Here is a 12,347-nt window from a genome sequence, read left to right as displayed (position 1 = left end):
GCCTGCTCATATTTTTCATTATTTCTTCAATGTTTTCTGTATAAGCAATCATGTCTTCCATTAAGGTTTTCATTTCACGTAGCAACTATCTTGCATAAACCCACCCAAAAAATCATCTCCCTCATCCTGTCTATATGGCATTGCCTACCCATCATAAGCTGCAATGCGGACCAGACCTTACGCCTATAATCAAAAGTCTACAAGGTTTTCAGCAACCCCTAAGCAATCAAGCGACCTTCAGCCTATAGCAGGTGTCATTTCCTCAGTGAACTCCGCTAGACTGAGAGATGTGAGAAAAAGGAAATGATGGTAGTAATTTGCTACATCTCAATGTATAAGTCATCTCATTCCTCTCTCACAACAGGCAGTTTTCACCGCCAGCGTTTCAAATGAGCGGTGACAGTAATCAGATCACGCTAAGATGGGCTTCTGGGAATTTTCTTATTGCTTTGATCAAAATAATGACATTGTTTCTAATCAGTGCAAGACAGCCAGTCATCCGCCAAATTCACTCATCTTAGCTTTTTCACCTCTAAGGCTAATTCGTCTATTGATTTTTTTGCTTGCGTACATCATGTTCTTCCTGGGAATTTTGTTTGGTTAGTTGATCATCCAGCATTATAATGCTTCCCTGTATCCAATACGTTTGCGCCATTTTAACATTAACATTTGTGCATTTGGTAGATGTTTTATACAAAATAGCTTACAAGTTATGCGTTTTCTATCAAAATACAATCCATTACGTACACTGCGGTCGCAAAATTCTGGTCTCTTAACTATCCCTAGAAAATCAAAAGTGTCTAAAGGTGGTCAATCCTTTTCCTACTTAGCCCCTAAGCTCTGGAATGATTTGCCAACTGATGTCTGAGAATCAGACACAGTCGATCACTTTAACTCTAAACTTAAAGGCGGAGTGCACGATGTTTGAAAAACGCTTAGGAAAAGGAGACGGGACGACTACCAAAACTCACTTATAGCCAATCAGCAGTAAAGAGCGTGTCTACTAACCGACATCCTTGCCGGGTTGCGTATGTGTGGGGCGGGTCCATCAACAGAAGGTCCAGATTCTATTGGGGTTTGTTTAGGTGATTTCAAATATCAACATTGGCTTTCAAACATCATGGACTCCGCCTTTAAGACTTTTCTCTTTAACAAAGCATTCACATAATTTGTCTAATAAATGAACTTATCTCGCAATAATTAGCCTGTACGGAACAAAGCATTCACATAACTCGTCTGGGTAATATACTAATGCCGCAATAGCTAGCCTATCTGGACCAAAGCATATATTAAACCACAACACTGTGTGACACTTGCTTTACATGCAAATGTCCCCTACGCTAATAGGATTTTGTTTTTTTCCGTCTCGTCCTCGATCCCGAGGACATTGAGACAAACAGACCCAGTTCCTGCTGCCCTGAAGGTTAACACACCACTGATCTTCTGGCCATCCTTCAACGTGATGCCCAGCCGATGCCTGACCAACCGGCTAAACCCGTTTAATCTCCTTATTCATTTACATATATGTCTCCCAAGGATTTTTTTCCTCCTAGGACTTTTTTCCTCCTCGCCAAAAAAGTGCGGGAGGTTTTTCTCCTAGGTTTTTTTTTAACCCCGGGGAGTCAGCCAACATTGGCTTAACTTAGCACCCTCTTCTCTTCGATACATCATCAACACACTCACTTGTAAAACGTATTCATAGACGCTATAATTTTGCTGATTTTTCTGTGTTTTCCCCTGCTTCTATTAAAGTAGAGCGCTTTGATACAATTACATGTGATGAAAAGCACTATATAAATAAAATTGAATTGAATTGAAAAAAGTCCCATTCAAACCCATGACCTTGCCATTGGTAGTGTCTACCAATTGAGCTGCGTTTAAACAATGACAAAAAAGGTGTTGCAGGAAATATTTGAGTACAAATATGTAAAAACAGTAATTATGTATGCTTCATATAGCTTTGACAAACTTTCCTGAACTTTTAAAGCTACAGAGAATCTGCATATTCAATCTCAGCCTGCTGTATTTTTTTCAAACTGAGCCGACTTACGGTTTTCCCATAGCAAAATATCAAAATCCAGACGGTCCCCATAGACTTACATTGATGTTATGCTATAGAGTCTGGCTCTGAATAAAACCTAATTCAATGTCCCACCACCTGTCTTTACATCCGCCTCTCTGTATAACCTTCAAACAACACACTTTAAACTTAAAGACAAAGTCTCTTTTAGGAAAGAATCTCTCAGTACAGCATTTGTGTTAATATTTTTCCTTTAATGATGTTGGTGTAAAAAAAACGTAGGTTTTAAAGAATGTCATTCATTTGTAACTTGTGTGTGGTAACAATCCTGCGCAAAAAATATTTAGAGCCAGGATGGAGGGGTGAAGGTCTGCTAGATTTGACGTTTTAAAACTATCTCTTGTTTCTTTAAAATTACGATGTTTAAAACAAGCGACTTTTTATCCTGACTCATCCAGTGCACACCATTTCCATCATACGTGTCAAAAGAGTTTGCCTACTGTAAACAACGAGACAGATGAAGTTCTGTTCCCCAACCAGCTCTGTTCTCTCTCGCCTCTTAGTCAATTTTAGTCTAATTAATGCTCTGCTGTCCAGAGCATTGGCTTTAAAACTGGTTTTCACAGCTTTCTGGCCAAAAAACTGTGCTGTGTCCAGGGCAGGGTTCCAGATATCCACTCCTCTAAACAAGTACTGATGATTTTGTGAGGGAACTGTAATTCCACCTAGTCCACGGGGAATTGAATCGAAAGAGGAGGAGGTAGCTTGTCTTGCGCTCGTGTGCACACGGATTTACGCTTGTGTAAGAGTCTGCCGGAGTTCGCGAAAATGCGGGAGGATTCGGTTATTTTCCAAAACCAAGATAAGCCCTTCCTATCTCCCGTTGCGCGACCGCAACAGGCCGTTATTTGCGCTGCCTTGCTTTCCCCAGCCCACGAGACCTTAGCCTTCCAGATCCTGCACTCTGATACAAATCAGACAAATGATTGCATGCAAATTGGAGGGGGAAACTGGAAGGCTAAAGACTATATTTAGCCTGTGCCTTTTGCTCACATAACATGACTCGGAGTGAGAATTAATCGCTGCCGTCCGACAGCATCCCTCCGTTCCCGTTCTTTTGTTAGGATTACCGTACACTTGGCTGGGCCTACTGCTTAGTATCCTATGGTAATCAGGAATGATGGCCCCTAAACAAGAGCCATTTATAATGAGCCTGAAGTCTGCATTTGCATTTTTCTGTTATACTCAGCCGTCTGTCTCCCTCGGTTAGACCTCCTCTCAAAGCAGGAATAGTCTTTTCGTATGGATTTTGTAGTTGGAGCAGTTTAGTGCCGTGCAAGAAGAGACGAGCCAATTTGTGCAGCAGATATGATGTGACGCTGATCAGTTCATTTAATTTCTAATGGTGAGCGGGTTGCGCCCGTTGCATTATGCATGAACGAGAAAGCCGTGTGAGAAGTCCCAGCCGGGAGTGAGGACAAACGCTGTTTTTCACGAAAAGAGGGTTATTAATTTATGATGCAACACAATTCAAATGTGTTACAAGAGTTTGAATTTGAAAGTAACCCCAGGCCTCTGGTAGGAGAATAAATGGGGGATAACCTACATCAGTAGATGGATTTATGAGCTGAAGACTTATTCTGTCAACTGCATGTAATTTCACCAAGGATAGGGTTTGTCATCTCGTTCTCTGTTTTAAGAAGGCGATCAATCATCAGCCCAAAGGAGACCCTCCATTGTCAAACAGCTCATCGTCTTTCAAAGACTTCTCTCTACCCCAACCTTTATCTCTTCTTCGGTGATGAAAAGATCCCTGGGGTTTCACCCAAAGATGTTTGAAGTTATTGAGCTGACACTAAGAATGCATTAGGGGTGATGGTGTATGAATTTTAGAGACATTATAAAGCAGAAGGCCATGAGGCTGATTTGACGAGATATGTGATTTTATCTCATATGAAATTGCAGACAGAAATACAGTATCAGAGCTGGGAAGTATTAAAGTATACAGGAAGTGAAAGAAAGGGTTTGCTGCCATTGCCATTGATCAAATTTCTTACATTGTAAGTAAAAGCACGAAGCCAACGAAATGGTTGGAAGTGTCAGAAAACAGAAAGATTATTTTACATTTACCCCCCTTTTTGTGTTATATCCTTTATCTATCTGCTCCAAGGAGGTCTATAATGCCTGGAGGGAGCTAGCGTTCCCATTCATCTCAATGGCACTCGCTCTTGTGCAGAGACCTCCAGATGTTCATGATTTCCTCATGGGTACTCGGTTTTACTGCTAGGTTTTAAACCAGTCATCTGGGCTGTAGATACATTTACATTTTTATATTTACTGAATTTGGCAATGCTTTCATACAAAGTGACTTGGGATCAAACTCATGAACTTTTGCACTGCTAATGCAATGATCTACCAACTGAGCTACAGTATTAGGGACGTTTTAAATGCCGCAGTCATGAGTTTCTAGTTCATTTTCAATAGGATATGTGCTGAAAGCGGCAAAAAGTGGGCAGTTACAGAGGTGGGGCGGAGTCGCTCTGCATGTCTTGCTTGTGCACCCAAAATCCTGCCCCTTTTGCGAACACGGCTCTTCAAGGCAGGTGCCATTGAAGATAAATGTATTTGCACTAAGTGCTGCACATAACGCACTACACAAGAAAAGCTGTAGCCACGCGGGTGATTTTGCCATTGGCTGCGTACCATGTGAAACGTCGAATAGAAAGAAACTTGCATCCAGAAAATGCATTTTGCCGCTTGAACATTTTTGAGTTTACTCGTTTGATTCGCGCACAAAACCGCGCGTGAAATTCTAGTCATCGAGGCATTCACACGGAAATTCGCGTCATGGGAGGGCCTTCCATAGGCTTCTGCGACTCCGCTCACTTCCTGTAATCACGTCGTTACTAGAGCAAGCTCCTGTTTGGTTAACGCGGCGTGTTTTTCCGTCAAAGTAAAAAATTTTCAACTAGCGCGTTTGCCGCTGCAAGCTCAATTTGAGCCTTTTGCGCGAAATAGACACGCAAATGAGGCGGAATCGCATCTACCGCACCGCGCTAAATGCCTCATTTGCGCTGCGAGACCTCCAGACGCGCGTCAACGCGTCTTCACATTGACTTAACATTGAAATCACTCGCGCTTGACGCCTCTACCACTGCTGGTGTGAATGCAGCTTGAGTGCTGAAACGTTTCGGAATCGGCTTTCGACATGTTTCTAAATTCTTTATCTCCTGTTTGTTACAAATTAAGTATTTTTAGAGTACAAACCTTTTCTTCCATATTTGTAAATTATTTTTTGAGATTACACTGATTATTTAGGCTATCCTTCCATTTACAGCAATTAAAAGCCTGCTAATTTTACTTCCATGACTGAAAGAAAAGACTTAAAGGTGTTTAATACAAACAAATTACAATTTCCATACAAATGAAAACAATGAAGACTGTTGTTGTCTTCCACTGTCTTTGTAGGTAGCTAGCGGAGGTGATTCCACTCAAGGTCAAGTGGACATCTTCTCCTTAAACAGACCCACGCCTCGGCCTGTAAAAACCGTCCTGATGGGAGCTCGAGTGTTGTGTTTGGAATATGTTCCTGAGCCCAGCCCTTCAGAGGACAATGAAACCGGACCTTACGATCCCACTGGAGTTGGAAACACTATCTGTGTGGGTCTTGATGATGGAAGGTAAAATGAACATTGCGTTCCTCTATCTGAATATACAGTAAAGAAACTTTAAGGTCATTGCATTGGATTGAAAAGAAATGAATGGGAGCGGCACAGTGGCTATGTGGAGGTCCCCAGAGATGCTCCCCGGTTAGAGGCTTGGCTGGTTCAGGAGTTTTTCATCTGTCAGCGGGGGTTTACTTCCACGTCCTTTGTGTATAGATTAACTTGTGTGTAGATTAGTTGTCTCTTGCCATTAATTTATCCATAGATGCTGGAATGGCATAAATTTTTACTACATATTTATGTAGTAAATAATTCTCTAATTCATCACATTCATTGGTATCAATATTCATGATGTGATATTTTTGTAATCGAGCTGGAAACAGGAGCACAGTTGACTTTTATAGTAGGAAAAAATATACTATGGAAGTTAATAGTGCTCAAAAATGACTTTTTTACAAACATTGCTCAAAACATCTTCCTTTGTTTTCAGCAAAACAAAGACATTTATAAAGGTTTGTAACAGCATGAGCATTATTTTAAACTATCCCTTTAAACTTCATTCATGTCAATCATACTTTAACTTGGTTCCTGTTCACTTGGCTGTATGTGAGAATCAAGCGGTAACCAGAACTAATGTAACAGCTGTTTGTTTGGAGCAATAAGGTAAATAATTGGACAGAAAGGCAAACTATTAATCAGAAGAGAAGGAGATTAAAAGACAATTAAATGGAAATGTAAGAAAGATTTCCACTTAACAGTGTACACAGATAAGCAACAGGTGACAGCTAAAGCCCTGCAGTCTTTGTATGTGTTTATTTTATGAATACAAACAAGGAAAGCTATTACTGAAGGCAATGTTCTATCATAAATGTTTAGATGAGTTATATGTAGTGCATACTAAAGCTGATTTTTTGTTTTCTTTTTATTCAAAAAATAAATGTTATTATTTATAAAAATATAATTTTTATTTATTATATTTTAATTATATTTCATATTTAATATATATATATATATATATATATATATTACATTTTTACCATCCCTAACGACCCAGAACACACTGCCTATTACGGAGCCCCTAAGGGGACATGGAGAACAAATTAAATAAAGTTTAGTTTCGTGTGCGAACGCGATAGTTTCACGTGCGCACGCGATATTTTCCCGTGCACATGCAAAACTAAACTTTAAAAAATAAATCCGCACATGTAGGTTTCGCGTGAGTACGTGAAAGTTTTACATGAGCACGCAAAAGATTCACGTGAGCACGCAAAAGTTTCACGTGAGCACATGAAACTAAACTTGAGATTTTTTTTAATAATAGCGCAATACAAAAGTAATAATTAAAATAATACAATAATTTAAATGATGCAATATTTCCACAAAAAATGAATAATATCACATGGATACCTATAGTCAAAGGTATCAAATATTGTCATTTTACTAGGGCTGTCCTCGACTAAGGATTTACATATTCGAATCAAAATTGTCGAATCTTATCATAGTCGACCGATAGTCGAATCATCTATGTGTGTGTGTGCATGGGTTGGGGGGGGTCAGACCAGGTACAAATTGATAACTTTTATTTTCTTTCACAAGCAGCACACATAAACAACTTTCTGATAAAGTGACCAAAAACTGTCTTTCAAGTGATGAACGAAGACAAAACTGATGATGCATTTATATATTTTTAAGGTAAAATGTAAGGTAACATTTGTTTAATTATTCCTCATAACATTTTAAAGCCACGATCTACAAAACATCACACAAAAAACATTTTGATAACTAAACCTAAAAATATAACAAAGGTGATCTTGCCTTGGAAACCTCTGCTAATTCAGTGTTTTTATTTAATTTGGAGATAAATCAAAGCAGTCATGACCAAAAAAAATGACAAATGAGGTCAGAAGTAACAAAGTGCAGAACAAATGTGCAAAATGCCTCAAGTGCACGAAAACAAAACACAAGCCAAATAGATAAATCAGATAACCAAGAGTGATTTATAAATAAAATAAAATAAAATGAAGAAATTATTAAAAGAATGAAAGTATAGCCAGAATTTGCCAGCTTTTTCTTTTAAATGTAGAAACAAAGAGGCAATGGTTTATAGGAACCTCTTATGGACGTGTAGCCCGATCACAGGGGTTGCTTGATTTATTAACGCATTTTAAAAATATTTATTGAAAGCTGATACTTCACATATTATTTGCAGAATTATAATAATATGATGTATATTAATATATTGGGAGAAAGCTGTTATATGTGAAATCAGAGTTGTGCACAGTGCCCCCCAGGGCCAGATTAACACTTTGTTATACCCTGGGCAACAATATTCAAGGGCCCCATCATCACGACCCCAGGATCACCATAATATGGTCATATACAGAATATATTACTGTATTATACAGTACATATACTCAATACTTCAAATTCTAACTGTCATCAGGTGTATTTAGATTTACAAATATTTAAATGCTCATACAAATGCACTACTATGTCCCCTATCAAAGACATTCACTCACATATGATGCTATGAAAACTAAACACATCAGCATCTGTATATTCTCCGGGCTGTAAAAGTAAGCTGGCGGTGTAGAAAAGTCCTGCCTAACTTAGCTGAGTTGTCCTCGTCGTTGACCGAAGCTCACTTGACAGAACCTTTTAATTAATACACATTTAAGATGACCATGGATTAACTCTAATTTGCATAGTCGTTGATATAAAAAGCTTATTTTTTGCATATACAAGCATTGTCTAAAAATGAAAATAGGCTTTTATTAATTATTGTTACAAGACCATCATATAGCCTAATATTAGACACCCAAACCAAAGTGAAGAAAATGATCTTTAATTTGCAAGTCTGAACTGAACATCAACGCAGACATGATTTTCCTCACAGAAGTTTAAGATCATATAGGCTACATCTTGAACGTAGATATATAAATGAACACAGGGAAAGTAAGTTTAACACTGTGAAGCACAAGCAAACATGCTGGAAGGCAGCTAAAAACCATCAGGACATAAACACGGGCTTATTTTATTATATTGGAGCCTTACTTCCAGATAAAGTAATAAACTGGATTGATGATTTAAATGTTGTTTACTCACATGTGCGTTGTTAACTCTCCGGAATTTATGTTGTGCACTGCTCCCCTCGTTCACTAACTTACTCCTCATGGTTGGTTTGTTGACAGTGTCGCGTGAGCAGCTACACTGCATGTTTGACTTCATTTGGCGATAAGCAGACCAATTGGTGATGTCAAAGTACCGCGAGAGCGATTCAAAGCAGATTTCTCCATGTGATAACTGGAATCACTCTCGCGCTACTTAGCTGTCACTCGCCTGTAGGTTCTCTGCTCCCCAGTCACTTTCGCGCCGCTATAGTAATTTGATTTCATATGCCGATAGGATCGCGCAGATACCTGCGTATCACGTAGACTACACCACTGTTTATACTTTACATTTTCTGCGTTTCTGATGTCCTTTTCCTTTTTTAATTTTACTAACGCCTTGCGTCACGTAATGCTCGGCGAACCTTTGACTCACCCACCTCATGCGGAGTGACCAATGAGGAGAGGGTCTTAACCTGAGGCCCTCTCTTCATTGGTCAGGTCGCATGAGACTCAACCGCTCTCAACTCACGTTCAAAGTAATAGGCAGCGCTGCAGCGTCTCTCTTTGCAGCGCAAAATCCCGCGTTTGTTTAATATAAAGCGGCCAGCGAGAGATTACCAAATACAGTATTTTGCTCATGCCCTTGCTGCCCTGGGCCCTTTGGAGGTCTTGGGCCCCTGGCCAATTGCCCAGTTGCCCGTATGGTTAATCCGGCCCTGGTGCCCCCATATACGGCCAAAATTAAAGGATCCTCATTTCATAACACATCTGCGACGATTCGACTGTGAGATTGGTATTCGAATCAGGCTTCTCCTATCGATGCATCGAATCTTCGACTATTCGGGGTCACCCCTACATTTTACTATAGTGAACATCAGACATCCTGCATAGTATCGATATTCACCGGTGCCCAAAAGTAGTATGCCAAAAAGATGTTACGATAACAATATACACCTCATAGCTCCTCAGGAAGTGCAATTATGGTAAAGAAATATGATAATAGGGGTTGGCGGGTGAACACTTATTTATTAGTATATTTTTATTTACAATATTAAATAATATTTTTCCTAGGGAAAAATGTTCAAATATTTTTCATTGTTATTTCTGTATAAATGCACCTTTGTGTAGTATGTTCACAGCTTTAAGTGCAGTTTCAGTGCTTTTTTGCAGTTGAAGTTTACCTCCTTATTAAATTAAATTATCCATCTTTCAGATAGTTTTCTATTTGTAGAGAAATTGAACTGCAATCATTTTGACACAAATTAAATAATTTTCTTTCAGAAAAATCACTGTGAATGTTTGAATCAAGAGTTGAATCATTCATGACGGATGTGAAAAATATTCTCAGATTGCCTTCAATTGGCGATTCAGAGACTTTCTTTACACACAAAAGCATTGCAATTTGTATTCTTTCCTTAAAACCCTTACAAGCATAAACATCCTCATGTTTTTCTCATCAAGCATCCAGGTCTACGGTAGCATGGACACGGCTGCTCACTGTCTCCTGACCCTACGTAACCCCGAGGGCTGTCCAGTTCTGTGTCTGAAACACTCCGGAAACTTTCTGTTTGCTGGCCTGAGGGATGGAACGCTGATGGTGTACGAGAGACATCACAGAGGTACGAATTGCATCACTACTGATGTCTCATTATATTGCTGCGGAGTTGATGTTTCTCTTTTGCATCCTACACTAAAGTGCATTCGGAAAAAAACTACTTCAGAGAAAGGCAATGGTTGTTGTAGCTTATCATGTATTTTTTCGTTGGGAAACAAAATACATTGCCAGACCAAAGCAAATAAACAATGAATGATAGCAAAAGCTCTTTTCTCTGTTTTACCATTGAGGCAGAGCTGGTTCCCCGCATCATTTGTACACAGCGTGTTTTATTTATTCATGCATTGTATCTAACAAATAATTAACTAACTGCTAAGGGCAGCTATCGCAACTGCGTGCAATCACAACAGCACCAACTGCATGACGAATAAGCAGAAATCTCAAAAATTGTTTGTAACATAAAATAAAGTCGCAGTGAATTCTGACTTTTAAAGGGCACATATTATGCAAAATCCAATTTTACAAAGACATAAATGTGTGTTGGCAGTGTGTGAACACAACAACCCTACAATGAAAACAATCCACCCTCTAATTATTTTTCAATCCACATTAAACCAAAGCAGTCTCATTAGATATGCTGTTTTGATTCATCTTAATGTGACATCACACTGATAAAGTCCAGCCCACACTGTAAGCCCATACAGGTTGATTGAACCTAAAAAATTTATTGAAACTCATTGCCCTAAAAAAGTTGTTTTTGCCTGGTTGAAATAACAATTAATTTTAAGTTTAATGTACTTAATGTTTTAATTTCTTCCAATGCACTCTTAACCCAGATTAGATGACATTACTAGAAATGTGTGAGGAAACCTGTTGCATATAACTTTAGTTTTTATCACTTTATATTACTTTTGATGTTATAAATGGTATTATAACAAAAATTAATGACTGACTTTAAGTCAATCATTGAATAAACGTGATTCTCCACAGAAACACACAAAACATGTGTTTTGACATACATTGTAAGTACAGTGGAGAGAAATACAATAAAATGTTCTAAACAGGGTTCATGTACGGAAACACTGATCACCTGAATGGTGACTTCACAAAATTATAATTTACAACAAAACAACATCAATAATATAAGAGCTTGAACCTATATGACATTTTATTAACAAATATTTGAATAGAGAAAGTTCTTATCAGTTTTTAATTTGTGAAAAAGCAAAAAATAATCTAAATAGTCAGGCGCAAAGGATTATGGGTATTCCTCACAACATGAACTAATAATTTTAAGTTATTTTTACTTGAATGTTTTAGTTTAATAGATTTTGTAAGGTTAACAGTTAAATCAACTAAACTTTTTAAGCTTTGGCTTCAAAACAGAAAATATTAATGATTTTTCCTTGATTGTTTGAGTAAAGACAATTTCTGGGTTAACAGTGCATGGCCACTGATTGACTGACTGGTTAATCTTACCCAAAAGTTTTTCTAAATGTGTTTGTTAGCACATTGCAGCGCTTATCTTATGCAGCTAAAAATACTATTGTCTCAGACTATAAATTAACAGAAATCAGATCTATTTTTAACCAAAAGTGCTTGTCTGTTGGTAAGGGATAAAATAGGGGCATTTTTTACATGCTATAACAAATGATTTGGGGGTATTTTGAGCTAAAACTTTACAGACACATTCTAGACACACTTGAGACTTGTAAGAATAGCCGTAATGTGTGCCCCTTTACTTTGCAATGCACTGTCGCTTTGAAAAATTGCATAAATATAACTTTATTGATCTGCTTAAAGGGATAGTTCACCCAAAAATGAAAATAATGTCATTAATGACTCACCCTCATGTAGTTCCAAACCCGTAAGACCTCCGTTCATCTTCGGAACACAGTTTAAGATGTTTTATATTTAGTCTAAAGAGCTTGTTGACCCTTCATTGAAAATCTATGTGCGGTATACTGTCCATGCCCAGAAAGATAATAAAAACATCA

The 12,347-nt window shown here is 38.3% G+C and overlaps 1 protein-coding gene across 4 annotated transcripts in view; it reads left to right on the top strand.

The window, feature by feature from the left end:
• The window catches only part of arhgef10la (Rho guanine nucleotide exchange factor (GEF) 10-like a), a 161,842-nt gene that overhangs the window by 122,007 nt on the left and 27,488 nt on the right, over positions 1-12,347 (top strand). For all 4 annotated transcript variants that reach the window (XM_055183277.2, XM_055183279.2, XM_055183278.2 and 1 more), the window contains 2 exons: positions 5,489-5,700; positions 10,257-10,414. In XM_055183277.2, coding sequence (XP_055039252.2) covers positions 5,489-5,700; positions 10,257-10,414 — 370 coding nt within the window. The remainder of the gene's footprint in view (positions 1-5,488; positions 5,701-10,256; positions 10,415-12,347) is intronic.

This window comes from Misgurnus anguillicaudatus, chromosome 14, assembly GCF_027580225.2.
Source record: "Misgurnus anguillicaudatus chromosome 14, ASM2758022v2, whole genome shotgun sequence".
NCBI classification, from domain to species: domain Eukaryota; kingdom Metazoa; phylum Chordata; class Actinopteri; order Cypriniformes; family Cobitidae; genus Misgurnus; species Misgurnus anguillicaudatus.
Note: the sequence above shows the minus strand (reverse complement) of the source record. Positions and strands in the feature narration are given on the sequence as shown.